At 45.3% G+C, this 15036-nt stretch overlaps 1 protein-coding gene across 1 annotated transcript in view; it reads left to right on the top strand.

The window, feature by feature from the left end:
- The window catches only part of daam2 (dishevelled associated activator of morphogenesis 2), a 348363-nt gene that overhangs the window by 283408 nt on the left and 49919 nt on the right, over positions 1-15036 (top strand). Inside the window, exon 23 of the mRNA XM_078542715.1 lies at positions 3160-3291. Coding sequence (XP_078398841.1) covers positions 3160-3291 — 132 coding nt within the window. The remainder of the gene's footprint in view (positions 1-3159; positions 3292-15036) is intronic.

The raw sequence follows: 15036 nt of genomic DNA, 5'->3' as shown, positions 1-15036 counted from the left end.
AAGATACAATCAATACATTGTTTGGTGTAGCGCAAACCAACATTGGTAGATTTGTCCCTCCTTCGTCTCTAATACTCTTTCTGCTTATCATCTTCTCTCTCCTCTGCTTAGGCCACATCTAGAGAATTGCGTCCAGCTCTGGTCACCACCATTTAGGAAGGATGTGAGGGTCCTTGAGAGGGTGCAGAGGAGATTTGCCAGAATAGTTCCAGGGACGGGGGATTTTATCTAAAAGATTAGGTTGGAGAAGCTGGGCCTGTCCTCCTTGGAACAAAGGAGATTGAGGGGAGATCTGATAGAGGTGTACAAGATTATGACAGGTTTAGATAAGGTAGACAAAAATAAAAGCTATCACCATCAGCTGATGGTACAAGGACTAGGGGACACAGATTAAGATTTTGGGCAAGAGATGCGGGGGTATGTGAGGAAGAACTTTTTACACAGTGATTGGTAATAACCTGGAGCTTGCTGCCTACAAGTGTGGTGGAAGTGATGGTGATGAATGATTTCAAAAGGAGGTTGGATGGTCAATTGAGGGAAATAAACTTACAGGTCTACAGCAATAAACTAGGGAAATGGGACTGATTGGATTGCTCTGCAGAAAACCAGCATGAAGTCAATGGGCCAAATGGCCTCCTGTACTATAATGACTCTGATTCCTCTTCCTTTCTCACTTGTTCCTCTCTCTTCTCTCCTCTCTAATTTGGAATTTGGTAGGATACAGGGAGGGCCATGGGATTAGAATAGGCAACTCTAGACAAAGTCTTGCTTTGATCTCAGGCACATGGGCTCAAATGGCTTCCTTTTAATGTTAGTTTCTCTGCGCACCTTTCTTTCTCTTTCTGCCTTTCTCTTGCCTTTATTTCTCCCGATCTTCCTTTCATCTTTTTCCCCAATTGCTCTCTGGAAAATAAATAAGAACAAATAAAAGGCAGATTGTGATTGACTAATCCTTTTGAACAACAAAGAAAGTGTGGGACATCCACCCTTCATTCGGAGGAAATCCCGCCCTTGTGTGCTGCCAGCCAATCAGATTCCTCCCGCATGCACTGCAAAACCCACATCCACTATGCCCACCTTCTCTCTCACCCTCTCCCTAAGGTGCCTGATCCCTCCCCTCCCAATACCCCTGACGTTCCTGAGTCTGATTGACTTTGTCCTGGGCCTGCTTGCAGTCCTGGCAGCATCCACTACTGAGGTCTGGCACTGCTGGGACTGCAAGAGTCGCCGGCCAATCTGATTGGCTGGCAGCACACAAGGGCGGGATTTCCTCCGAATGAAGGGTGGATGTCCCACACTTTCTTTGTTGTTGCCGCACACAGCTTGTTATTGTTGTCGTTGGGCTTTTATTTCGTCATCAGTTTCTGACTAACTTTTTTGGGGGTGGGGTGTGGAAATGAACAGTACACTTGCCTATATAACAGCCCTGTAACAGATGTTGGGAGCATCCTGGAGCTGCTTTTGAATGTCAATGGAAGCTTCGTATACGGAGAACTATAGAATGGTTGCAGCACAGAAGGAGGCCATTTTGCCCATCGTGTCTGTGCTGGCTTTCTGCAGCGGTAACTTGGCTAGATCTTCTTCGGAGCTCTGCAAATATTTTCTCTTCATGTAATTGTCCAATTTCCTTTTGAAAGCCATGATTGAATCTGCCTTCATCACACTCTCAGGCAGTGCATTTCAGATCCTAACCACTCGCTATGTAAAAAAAAAAAAGGGTTTTCCTCATGTTACCTTTGGTTCTTTTGCCATTTACCTTACCTCTGGTTCTACATTTGGGATTTCCTTTTCCAAACTTGTCCACCATAATTTATATCTTCCCACCTTCATAAATGGATACTCAACCACTCCTTAGTCTCTTCCCCGAACTCTTTCTCCACCTCTGGTTAGGGGGCGAGGTATCCAGTCCCCCTTCCTTTGTGAAGTGACAATTGGTCTCATTCGCTATGGAAAAGCTGCGGTGTAGGTGCAAATCACAACGTATACACTGAGCTGTTATGATCTGGGATGCACTGTCTGAAAGGCTGGTAGAAACAGTAAGTTTCAAAAGGCAATGGTTATTTGAAAAGGAAATGATTCCATGGCTACAGGGAAGGAGCAGGGGCGTGGGACTGATGGGATAGCTCTTTCAAAGAACTAGCACAGATACGATGGGCAGAAAGGCCTCATTGTTTGCTGTATGATTCTTTGGGTTTCAAATCAGCCAGCCACTTGATTGGGTAATGCCCCGAACCAATCAGGAGGAGGAATTGATACTCCCCAGTGGCTTCCTTCCCATTTAACAAATTCAAACATATCTAAGGAACATTTATAACAACCTTTCACCACAGATTAAAATTCAATTAAACCTTTTGCACCATTAAAAATTCCTTCACAGATATTAAAATCCAGGTACACATTGTGCTAAATTAAGGCCAAGAGGATTAACCTGAACTAACCTCTACTATCACTGGACAGCAGGAAGTTCAGTGTTCGGCTTCTCACATTAGTCACAACTGGCCCAAAAAATTCCCAACCCGGCCTGATGCCACTGCTTTTCTTTTTCTTGCTTCACATTAGAGCATGTCATCAGCAAGGCCAGGGGCAGCACATGCAGCAATGTACATATAACCCTTCCACTGAACTGTAATTATATTACGAATCCATCAGCTCAAAGCAGATGGGCCAGACGCATACAGGATGTGGCTGTAGGCGGAATGGAGCGTGTGTGTGCAGACGTGTTGTGCTGATCGCTTGGCCTGATAAGGACTGATAGGCAGCAGATTCAAATTAGCACTGGATGCCAGGGCTCATCCTGATTTAATTTAGGAAATGAATGCGGTAAAGTGGGAATGTCCAGGCAGAGCATGGATCCTGGGGCATAAGTTCATTCTTCAACTGACGCCTTGATGGTGAGGTCCCATAACAAGGATCCTGATTGAGGTGACTCCATTAGCAGGGTGCTAATGATGAGGTTCTGGTGGCGAGTGGGGTCCTAATAATTATTTAACAGGCGCTCCATTGGGGAGACTCCTCATTCAGTGGAGAGGGAAGAGTTCTGATGGTGAGACGCTTTCTAAAAGTGTCCTGATGATTAACCTCTCATATTATTAGGAGTCCCAATAGTGGTAGTTGACTGTATTGTTTTGTTCCCCTCTCCCTCCTCACCCCTCCCTTCAGGAGCTGGAATACCAGAAACGCCGCGCACGGGATTATGAGGACAAGTTTGTTCCAGTCATGAGTGACTTCATTACAGTCGCTAGCTTCAGCTTTTCAGAGATGGAGGATCTGTTAGCCGAGGCTAAAGATAAGGTACGGCAACCCAGAGTCCGATTCCCTTTGTTTATTACCACATGGTGAGTGAAGAATCAAATATTCCTTTTTCAACTTCTCTTCAACCACATTTATTCCACCCACAGAGGACACTTACCTCCTACACTTATTTCCAGTTGTAAGTACATTGTTGATGGTAAGACTCTCTCTTCAACTGGAGTCCTGATAATGAGATCACTCAGTTAAGGGGAATCCTGATGGTGAGACTCCCTCTTTAAATGGAATCCTGATGGTGAGACTCCCTCTCTAACTGGCGTTTAGTGACAACCAGTGGTTATTTTATCTTGTTTCCCTCCTGCTATTATAGTCTAGAAGCTGTCCATATTGAGCTTTCTCAATAAGAATATAGACGTCGAGATAACAATGTGGGCAATTAGTGTTGTTGCCAGTTTCGGGGCTTGTTCAAAGTGTCTTAATTATTGGGGATTGAAGGATTAGCTAATCTAATGGTTTGAGTACTTTTTACCTCAAGGGTGTGTCTCTTAAAAACATTCTGACAGACCTTGTTAAATGTTAGCAGGAACTAGTATGAAGTTTTATATTAGACCTGGAAAGAGAAAAGGGAGGATACCCCTGAGCTAAACTAAAAGCAGCCAGCATTGACTATAGTGAACCATTCCCCTCCCCCCAAAAATAAATAAAATGCTACCATATGTTTAGATAAAAATGCATAAAGCGAGTGCAATTTGTTGGTTAGCCACCCACTGTGCTTTGCAGATTTTTACAGGCTGACAAACCAGGCTATTTTAATCTAAAAATAAAAAAAAACTCGCAGAGATTGTGGTTGCCATGTTTTTGATTTTGTACTGTGTTTCCACAATGTTTTTTTGGCCAGGAAAAGATCCCTCTTTTTAGCACTGGGTGGTTCTACTAGAAGCAGAACGCAACAACAAGTGGATCAATGTTGAGCAAGTTGGGTTTTTTTTTTCGGGCAAATTACATGGACAGCTAACCTATTAATATTGAGCAGTCAGTGGGTCTTGAAGCTGTCCAACTACTATTGTAAGATACTTTTGCAGAATGGCCTTTGAAATGGGTAATGACAGACTATACTGAGATGATTGAGGGTGCAATATGAAAAAGATCAGCATAAGATGGGCTGGCACAAAGCATAATAGGCAGCAAGCACCACGCACAATTTTGGAAGTGCTGTGACTCCAAGAAACTGGGTGGTGTGCGTTTTTTGCAAGGACCCACCAGTGTTTTCTGGTTCAGTTTAGTTTGGTTTGGATCCTGCCTAAACTCTGAACGATGACATTTGTTGGGCCACCTTGTTTCTGTGGAAACTATGAGTCAAATTGGGCCTGTATAGCCATTGATTGCTTGTCAGAAGGTGATCGTTTGCCACACATGAAGATTGTTTGTTTGTAGCTCAAAAAAAATGCTCAGGAATTGAACTCTGCATTTTCCAGATGCCAGCAGATGTTACATGTGAGATTACTTAAGAACACAAAAACTATGGAGCGTAAAAAGGCTATATGGCCCATCAGGTACAAAGGAGCAGAAGGATATACTGGACCTGATGGTAAAATTGTGGTCCATTTAACAATGCTAAAAGCTCAGAAATCCCATACATTATTGTACCTCTCCTCAAACCCTGTCTCTTGTATTTGCTGACCTTCACTGTGCCTCCCCAGTAACCCTCGTTACTCAGTACAAAGGGTAGATACAAGAAAAAATTCTCCACCAGAGAATATGGGCTTTGATACAGCTTCCTTACCACATCCTGAGAAAAAAGGCTACTTTTGAGCTCATCCCGCAGGCCAATAATAATAGCGTAGAATTTGCTGAAGTGCGGCACCTCATGATGTGCCCTGTGAGTTAATCTTTTTCCCTCACCCTTCAGCTCAAAGGTGTTTTACCCTGTAAGTTGCAAGCTGCTAGCTTGGTGAAGGCAATGGGGCATCTGGGACCTTGGTGAATGACAGCACCTACAGTCTATCTATTTCCTTTAACCAATGAGATTTAAGGATTGAGAAAGAAACTGAGGAACAATGCAGAAGGAAATTGGGTGAATTGGAATCAAAATAGATACCGGAAGAGAAATAAAGAGAGGGAAAGAAAATCAGATGAAAAGGCATAATAAGGACAAAATAGGAAAAGTAAAAAAAAAAGGAAATAAAAGAAGGTTTTAAATTGTACAAGTCCTCAAGAACAATTTGTTACCTATAAGAATGAGACTCGAAAGTCTCAATTACTCCCTTTCTGGGCTGGTAGCACAGGGACTTAAGCCTTGTTATTAAAAAGGTACACTGTAAATCACCAACCCTAACTTTCTGTGCTGTGCGATTTAGTGTGCAAATGTGGCAACTTCAGAAAGCTCACACAAGAGGTTAATCACGTGATGCTTTTTAAAAATTCATTAACGTGATTTGGGTTTCGCTGGCTGGGCCAGCATTTATTGCCCATCCCTAGTTGTCCTTGAGTAGGTAGTGGTGAGCTGCCTTCTTGAACAACTGCAGTCCATGTGGTGTAGGTACACCCACAGTGCTGTTCGGAAGGGAGTTCCAGGATTTTGACCCAGCGACAGTGAAGGAATGGCAATATATTTCCAAGTCAGGATGGTGAGCGACTTAGAGGGGAGCTTCCAGGTGGCGGTGTTCCCATGTGTCTGCTGCCCTTGTCCTTCTAGATGGTAGTGGTCGTGGGTCTGGAAGGTGGTGTCTAAGGAGCCTTGGCGAATTCGTACAATGCATCTTGTAGAAGGTACACACTGCTGCTACTGTGCGTCGGTGGTGGAGGGAGTGAATGTTTGTGGATGTGGTGCCAATCAAGCGGGCTGCTTTGTCCTGGACGGTTTCAAGCTTCTTGAATGTTGTGGAAGCTGCCCTTTTGTTGGAGATGGTCATTGCCTGGCACTTGTGTGGCGTGAACGTTATGTGCCACTTGCCAGCCCAAGCCTGGATATGGTCCAGGTCGTGCTGCATTTGGGCATGGACTGCTTCCGTATCTGAGGAGTCACGAATGGTGGTGAACATTGTGCAATCATCAGCGAACATCCCCACTTTGGACGTTATGATGGAGGGAAGGTCATTGATGAAATAGCTGAAGATGGTTGGGCTGAGGATATTACCCTAAAGAACTCCTACTGTGATGTCCTGGAGTTAAAATGACTGACCTCCAACAACCACAGCCATCTTCATTTGTGCTCGGTCAAATGCGGCCTTGAAGTCAAGAGCAGTCACTTTCACCTCACCTCGGGAGTTCAGCTCTTTTGTACGCGTTTTAACCAAGACTGTAATGAGGTCAGGAGCTAAGTGCCCCTGGCAGAATCCAAACTGGATGTCAGTGAGCAGGTTATTGCTAAGCAAGTGCCACTTAATAGCACTGTTGATGACCCCTTCCATCACTTTACTAATGATTGACAGTAGACTGATAGAGTGGTAACTGGTCGGGTTGGATTTGTCCTGCTTTTTGTGTACAGGACATACATGGGCAATTTTCCACATTTTCGGGTAGGTTCCAGAGTTGTAGCTGTACTGGAACAGCTTGGCTAGGGGCGTGGCAAGATCTGGAGCACAAGTCTTTAGTACTATTGCCAGAATATTGTTTGCGAGGCTAATGGGGGAGTATCGCAAATCATGCAGCAATTTTGTGGCGCTTCACAATTCCCGGGTTCTCTAATTCATGGTACTAATTGCTGGATGAATTATCCATTAATAATGGAAAGTGCCATTAGTTTGGGAGCAAACTCTAGCCCAGCACTTTCTAATGTAGGAGAAGTGGGTGCAGTGCTCCCATTATGGATAGCTAGTTCCACTTCCCTAGGTGAAGAAACATCGAAAGCCTCTGAATTTTTAAAATTTGTTCTCGGGATGTGGGTGATCTTGGAAAGGTAGATTTCATTATCCATCAAGTTGCCCAGAGGGCATTTTGAGTTAATCGCATAGTGTGGGATTGGAGTTACATGTAGCCCAGACCCACATGGGGTCAAGTTCCCTTCCTTGAAGGGCATTGCTGATTCAGCTGGGTTTTTACAATAATTTGACAGTATTTGTGGCTATTTTATCTGGTACCAGCCCACACGATCAGTTTATTGAATTCAAGTGTAGAGTTTGGGATATTCGTCCAGTACCATGGCCATTAAATCGTTTTGACAAATAGCTGTCACAAAAAAATATATTTTTAAAACAACTTGTTTTATTGTCCTATCCTTTATTCTAAGACCATAAGATGTAGGAGCAGAATTAGGCCACCCTGCCCATCGAGTCTGTTTTGCCATTTGATGAGATCATAGAATGCAACCTATAAGGTCCAGTGAACTTATCTTGATCTGATAATCCTCAACTCCACTTTCCTGCCTTGTCCCCATAATCCTTGATTCCCTTACAAATTAAAAATCTGTCTATCTCAGCCTTAAATATACTTAACGACCCAGCCTCTGCAGCCCTCTGTGATAAAGAATTACACAGATTGACTACCCTCTGAGGGAAGAAATTCCTCCTCATCTCTGTTTTAAATGGGCACCCCCTTACTCTGAGATTATGCCCTCTGGTCCTAGACTCTGCCACGAGGGGAAACAACCTCTCAGCATCTACCCTGTCAAGCCCCCTAAGAATCTTATATGTTTCAATAAGGTTGCCTCTCATTCTTCTAAACTCCAATGAGTACAGGCCCAACCTACTCAACCTCTCCTCATAAGAAAATCTCTCCATTTCAGGGATCAAACTAGTGAACCTTCTCTGGACTGCCTCCAATGCCAGTATATCCTTCCTCAGATAAGGGGACCAAAATTGTTCGCAGTATTCTAGGTGTAGTTTAACTAGTGCCTTGTATAGTTTTAGCAAGAGTTCCCTATTTTTATACTCCACTCCCTTTGAAATAAAGGCCAATATTCCATTTGCCTTCCCTGTTACCTATTGAACTTATATGTTAGCTTTTTGGGATTCATGCACAAGGACTCCCAAATCCCTCTGTGCTGCAACCTTCTGCAGTCTTTCTCCATTTAAATAATATTCAGCTCCTCTATTCTTCCTGCCAAAGTGCGTAACCTCACATTTTCCCACATTATATTCCATCTGCCAAGTTTTTGCCCATTCACTTAACCTGTCCATATCCCTCTGTAGACTCCTTGTGTCATCCTCACCACTTGACTTCCCGCCGATTTTTGTGTCATTCACAAACTTGGCGATAGTACATTCACTTCCCTCATCTAAGTCGTTAATATATATTGTAAATAATTGTGGCCCCAGCACTGATCCCTGTGGCACTCCACTAGTTACAGGCTGCCATCCTGAAAATGCCCTCCTTATCCCAACTCTCTGTCTTCTATTAATTAGCCAATCCTCTATCCATGTTAATATACTACCCCGAACACCATGGGCTTTTATATTATTAAGTTGCCTTATGTGCGGTACCTTATCGAACGCCTTTTGGAAATCCAAACATATTACATCTACTGGTTCTCCTTTATCTATCCTGCTTGTTACCTCCTCAAAGAATTCTAATAAATTTGTTAAGCATGATTTCCCCTTCATGAAGCCATGCTGACTCTGCTTGATTAGATTATGCATTTCTAAATGCCCTGCTGTTACATCCTTTATAATAGACTCTAACATTTTCCCAGTGACAGATGTTAAGCTAACTGGCCTATAGTTACCTGTTTTTTTGTCTCCCTCTCTTTTTGAATAAGGGTGTTACATTGGCCGTTCTCCAATCCTCTGGGACTTTTCCAGAATCTAAGGAACCTTGGAAGGTTACTACCAGTGCATCCGCTATCTCTGTAGCTACTTCCTTTAATATCCTAGGATGCAACCCACCAGGCCCAGGGGACTTCTCGGCCTTTAGCCCCATTAGTTTCCCTAGTACTTTTTCTTTAGTGATAGTTATTGTATTTATTTCTTCCCCGCTTTTTCCCCCTTGATTATTTAGTATTTTTGGAACTGCTACCATGAAGACTGAAGTAAAGTATTTACTTAACTCCTCTGCCGTTTAGAAACATAGAACCTAGGAGCAGGAGTAGGCCATTCGACCCTTCGAGCCTGCTCTGCCATTCAATATGATCAAGGCTGGTCCTCTATCTCACCGCTATATTCCTGCTTTCTCTCCATATCCCTTGATGCCCCTAATATCCAAAAATGTATCAGTTTCTCGAATATACTCAGTGAACCGACCTCCACAGCCTTCTGTGGTGGAGAATTCCACAGGTTATCCACCTTCTGAGTGAAGAAATCTTTCCTCATCTCAGTCCTAAATAGCTTGCCCTGTACCGTGAGACAGTGGCCCCTGGTTCTAGACTTCCTGCTTCCCCGTTATTATTTCACCAGCCTCATTCTCTTTGACCTCTCTCTTCCTTTTTATATATTTAAAGAAGCTCTTACTGTCCATTTTTATATTACTTGCTAGTTTACCTCAATGTTTATTTTCTCCCTCTTAATTCGTTTTTTGGTCATCTTTTGTTTCCATTGAAGGTACAATATTGACACTCACTTGGGTGCGATTCCAAACCACCAGCATCCAACCAGTATCTGGCACACTTTAATGTGAGCCAAAAAGAGTGCGGTGGTGTCATGAATTGGCGAATTAAAGTCACAGCTAAGAGGTTGTGAGTTAGAATCTCACAGTCCTCAAGCTCAACTAATTTAAAAAAAAAATGTGTCAAAATGCCATAAAAATCCAACTGACTTTCATTGACTTTCTCCTCTGCCTGGTCTGGCTGACACATGATGCCTGTCCACACTGTGGTTGAATCTCATTACCTTTGGAAGTCCCCGAGCTAAAAATGAATTGCTGAATGGGTCAGATGCCACTGTCTCTCATGCCCCCGGAACAGATTTAAGGAGGGCCAATAATGGAACTTAGTCAATCCATGCCTTCCAGGATGAGTCAAACTCTGCTTCCTTTCCTTGATATGGACATCATTTCTTCTTCTTTATTCTTTCATAGGGTGTGGGCATCACTGGCAAGGCCAGAATTTGTTGTCCATTCCTAATTACCCTTGATCTGTGCTAGGCCATTTCAGAGGGCAGTTAAGAGTCAACAAGTCACATGTCGGCTAGACCAGATAAGGACAGAAGACTTCCTCCCCTAAAGAGGCATTTGTAAAGCAGATGGGTTTTAAACATCAATCGATGATGGTTGTTATGGTTTAGAGGTCCTGCTTTTCAATCTCCTTCCTAGCTCCCTAAAGTCTGGTCACTACAACAAAGACTTTGAATTCCAGATTTTATTAATTGAATTTAAATCCCACCAGCTGCCGTGGTGAGAATTGAACCCATGTCCCCAGAGCATCAGTGTGGGGGTCTCTGGATTACTAGTCCAGTGACGTTACTGCTATGCCACCATCTCCCCTGTTTTTTCCCTTGGTATTTCTAGAATACCAGCTGTTGCCCAGGATGAGATCACTGAGCTCAGCCCGTCACAGAGGAAGGGGGTTCAAGCTGGCTTCTCTTCTGTTAATGAACCAGCTTTAGAAAACATTTAATCTCAGTGGTGCATTTAATCACAGAACCATCAGGGTGGTCAGAGGGGAGAGGGGGAACCGATGAAGACATCACTAATCTAACAACATTTCTGACTCAAAGCAAAATTTTAATTTATATAGCACTTATCACAGCTTCAGAGCATCCAAAAGTGCTTTGAGGCTGATATAGAACTTTTGAAGTGTAGTCATTGTTGAAATGCTGGAAATGTGGTAAATAATTTGGCACAACAAGGCCCCAGAAACAGCAATGTGATAATGACCGGATAATTTAGTTTTCGTGATGTTGGTCAGAGGTTAAATATTGGGTGAGGACACCAGGGAGAACTCCCCCACTGCTCTTCAAAAGGGTCCCTTGGGATCTATTACATCCACTTAAGATGATAGGCTGGGCTGTAGTTTATCATCACATCTGAAAGATAGCACTCCCTCACTACTGCACTGGAGCGTCAGCCTGGATTTTGTGCTCAGGTCTCTGGAGTGGGATTTGAGCCCACAACCTTCTGACTCAGTGGCGAGAGCATTACCCAACATGCCATGGCTAGTACTGCTGGCCTGTCATTCAGGCATCACTGTTTGCAGTCATGAGCCCAGCTTGCTTTCACTAACGCCAAGTGCTAAATCAGGAGTGAAGGGCCTAGACGAATACTTCTAGCATTTGCAGAAAATACAGAGTGATGACCCGTGGTTTAAGGCCAATCCCATACATGGTGAGTTTAAATATATAATTCTCCCTGCTTTGCACAAAATGCGCCTGACTGGAAAACCCTTAACTCTCAGTTAGAATAATTAATTTCTTCCATGCCTTAGCTGAGCTTCCGTTTGTTATTCAATTGGCACTCAGCACTGTTGGGATATTAAAAAACAAGGATCAAACCTTGTGTGTGGCAGTAAATTACATCCTCTGTTAACTCTCTCGCGTGGAAAGTCTGACTGGAACAGATGTGCTGGGATCCCTCCTTTATTTTTTTCATTATTCTCAAAGAGCCTACTGTGGCAGGCCCTTGAATGTAAGACAGTCTCTGTGTGCCATAGAAAATCTTTCAGTGCCACGTTTATAGGTCCTGACCATAAAACTGCTTCATTTACCACAGTTTGCTAGGATACATTTCCTGACCAATCTAAGGTACCATTGATCTGCTCATTTCCTGTTCCAAGTCCAGGATAATTTTGTTAAGTCAGTGCAGATGATATAATATATATATATAATATATAAACACACACATGCAATATATGATATTGTACATATATGTATGTGTGTGTGTGTGTCTATACTATTCCTTATGTAGCTCAGCTTTAGGCAAATGTGGCTGGGCTTATGTTTCATCTTCAAAGAGCCTCAGTAGCTGAAAGCTCGAATCACTGTGAATCACCCTTTGCTTTCTGTAACTTCATTGAGTTGTAATTTGGAACTGTTATGCAGCTTCTTCTCAGGACTGAGTCTGCCACCATAAGAGTGAAAGAACTTAAGAAATAGGAGCAGGCATGTGCCATTCAGCCCATCAAGCCTGCTGCTAGATAGACTCTTGATAAACAAGGGGGTGAAAGGCTATCAGGGGTAGGCAGGAGTGGAGGTTACAATCAGGTCAGCCATGACCTTATTGAATGGCAGAGCAGGCTCGAGGGTGCGAGTGGCCTACTCCTGCTCCTAGTTTGTATGTTCGCTATTCAATAAGGTCATGGTTGATCCGATTGTGGCCCTTAACTCCATTTCTCTGCCTGCCCCACCGCCCCCCCATAACCTTTGACTCCCTTGTGGGTCAAAAACCTGTCTAACTCAGCCTTGAATATATTCAATGACCCAGCCCCCACTACTCTGTGGAAGAGAGTTCCAAAGACTAAAAACCTTCTCGGAGAAGAAATTCCTCCTCATCTCCGTCTTAAATGGGAGACGTCTTATTTTGAAACTGTGGCCCCTAGTTTTGGAATTCCCCCCACGAGGGGTGGGGGGGATTGGGGGGGGGTGGGAGGGGTGGGGGGCTGGGGTGGTGAAGGATGCAGCGGGAGCTGAAAACTCGGTTTCCCGCCAGTGTGAAGTGACGGTGGGAATGTGTGCTCCCGCCCGTCATGGTGGGTCACCATTCCCGCCCAGGGACCAGCGTGAAGCAGTTTTGTATCCCCATAATGGGATGCAGATGAAGGCCCGACCGGAATTGTTCCCTCCCAGCCAATTATCTGCACCGCCAGTGGGATATCACACTGCTCTGGAACGGGTCCCAAACAAGAAGGCCTGCGGCAGCTAGCGGAGTGTGGAGGATGGAGGCCTCCAGTGACTGTGGGCCCTGGGATACCACGTGCAGCACTGAGGGGGCGGAGCTTCAACCGCGTGGATCATTGCATGGCTGGAGCTTCCAGGACATGAATCTTTGCACTGTAGGTCGTCGGCTGCATGAAGTAATGTTGGGCGGTGATGGTATGTGCTGGGTGGGTGGGGGGTAGAATTATAGGAATGAAGAGGTGGGGCGGGTGTGGGGCCCTAGAGAGTGGCAGAGGAGGCTGGGGGTTGGTGGGGAATTGGGGAGCTGCTGTGGGGGGTCATGGATGTGTGAGGTGGTATGGAGCGGGAGGCTGGGAAAGGCTGTGGTGGAGTGTGAGCTGGGTGGGGGATGTGCAGGTGCGAATGGGCATGGGAGGGAAGAGGGGCAAGGGGCTCAGAGGGAGGGGTCCCTGGTGTCAACTGATGAGTCCTGGGGAACTGCTGATAGGAAGGAATGATGAGGTTTAAAAAGGGCAGTAGGAGCTGTAGGGTGGGAGGGTGAGGGTCCTGCCATGATGGGATGCTGTGGGTTGTTGGAGGGGACATGGAAGTAAAATTGGATTCTGGGGGCAGCGGGATGAGACGGGGACATGTTTGTCATCGTGGGTTGGCTCCTCGGAAAGCTAGGGGATGTGGACATTCACCTGCAGGGTGATGGGGGAGGGTTGTAGGGTGACTGTGGGGAGGTCTAATGTCAAACCAGGAGGGTCAATGGTTATGGGGAGGGGTGGGTGTGGGTCATGGGTGGAGTTTGGAAGGTATTGGGCTCAACCTGAAAAGTCAATGCACCATGGCCGCTTGCAACTATCTGGAGCCTCTTGATGGAGATCTAGAGATGCTGCTTGGGAATTGGGTCATCGGGGTTGGGTCATCTCAACTGGACTCAACATAAGAGGGGAGTGTGAGAGGGGAGTGTGAGAGGGGAGGACCCTGAGCCCAGGCAGTCAGCAGCACCTAGAGGAGAGAGCGAGAGGAGGACCCTGGGGCAGGCAGTCAGCAGCACCTAGAGGAGAGTGTGAGAGGAGGACCCTGGGACAGGCAGTCAGCAGCACCTAGAGGAGAGTGTGAGAGGAGGACCCTGGGACAGGCAGTCAGCAGCACCTAGAGGAGAGTGTGAGAGGAGGACCCTGGGACAGGCAGTCAGCAGCACCTAGAGGAGAGTGTGAGAGGAGGACCCTGGGACAGGCAGTCAGCAGCGCCTAGCACCTAACATCACAGGAGAAACATAAGTTCATTGGTTGGTGAGAAACTGCTGTTAGGAGTGTCATCAAGTAGCTGAGAGTTATAAAAATACATTATTTTTAAAAGAAGGGCCTACTTTCATTTAAGTAAGAAACACAAGCAATAGGGAAATAAAGTTAAGTAGAGGTAAAATACAGTTGTGTAAGTAAACCAAAGTGAAATAAAGTTAATGCAAGGGAAGTAAATTGAAGCCATGGCAGGACAGCTGGAGTCACTGTGCCGCATCTGTGAGGCTGGGAGCTACGTGGATAGCACGTTCAGAGAGGTGGTCACACTGCAGCTAAGGAGCCTGGAGGCAGAAAGGAATGGGTGACCACCAGGGAGTCCAAGAGAACCTTGCAGGTAGTGCAGGAGTCCCCTGGGGTCCCACTCACCAATCGGTTTTCTGTTTTGGATACCGGTGAAAGCATTGGTTCCTCGCAGGAGTGCAGTCAGGCCCAGGTTTGTGGCACCACAGACGGCTCTGCTGTACAGGAGGGGAGAAGGAAGAGGGGAAGAGCAGTAGTGATAGGGGAGTCATTAGTTAGGGGAACAGACAGGTGTTTCTGTGGCCATAGACGTGACTCCAGGATGGTATGTTACCTCCCTGGTGCCAGGGTCAAGGATGTCACAGAGTGGCTGCAGGATATCCTTCTGGGGGAAGGTGATCAGCCAGAGGCCGTGGTCCATGTTGGTACCAATGACTTAGGTAGGAAAGAAAAGCAGACTTTAAGAAGCTAGGAAGGAGATTGAAAAGCAGGACCTTTAAAGCAGTAATTTTAGGATTACCTCCAGTCCCACATACAAGCAAGTATAGAAATAGGAG

This window comes from Cetorhinus maximus, chromosome 5 (genome assembly GCF_964194155.1).
Source record: "Cetorhinus maximus chromosome 5, sCetMax3.hap1.1, whole genome shotgun sequence".
Lineage (NCBI taxonomy): Eukaryota > Metazoa > Chordata > Chondrichthyes > Lamniformes > Cetorhinidae > Cetorhinus > Cetorhinus maximus.
The sequence above is the reverse complement of the archived record's forward strand: the minus strand, read 5'-3'. Positions and strand labels throughout refer to the sequence as shown.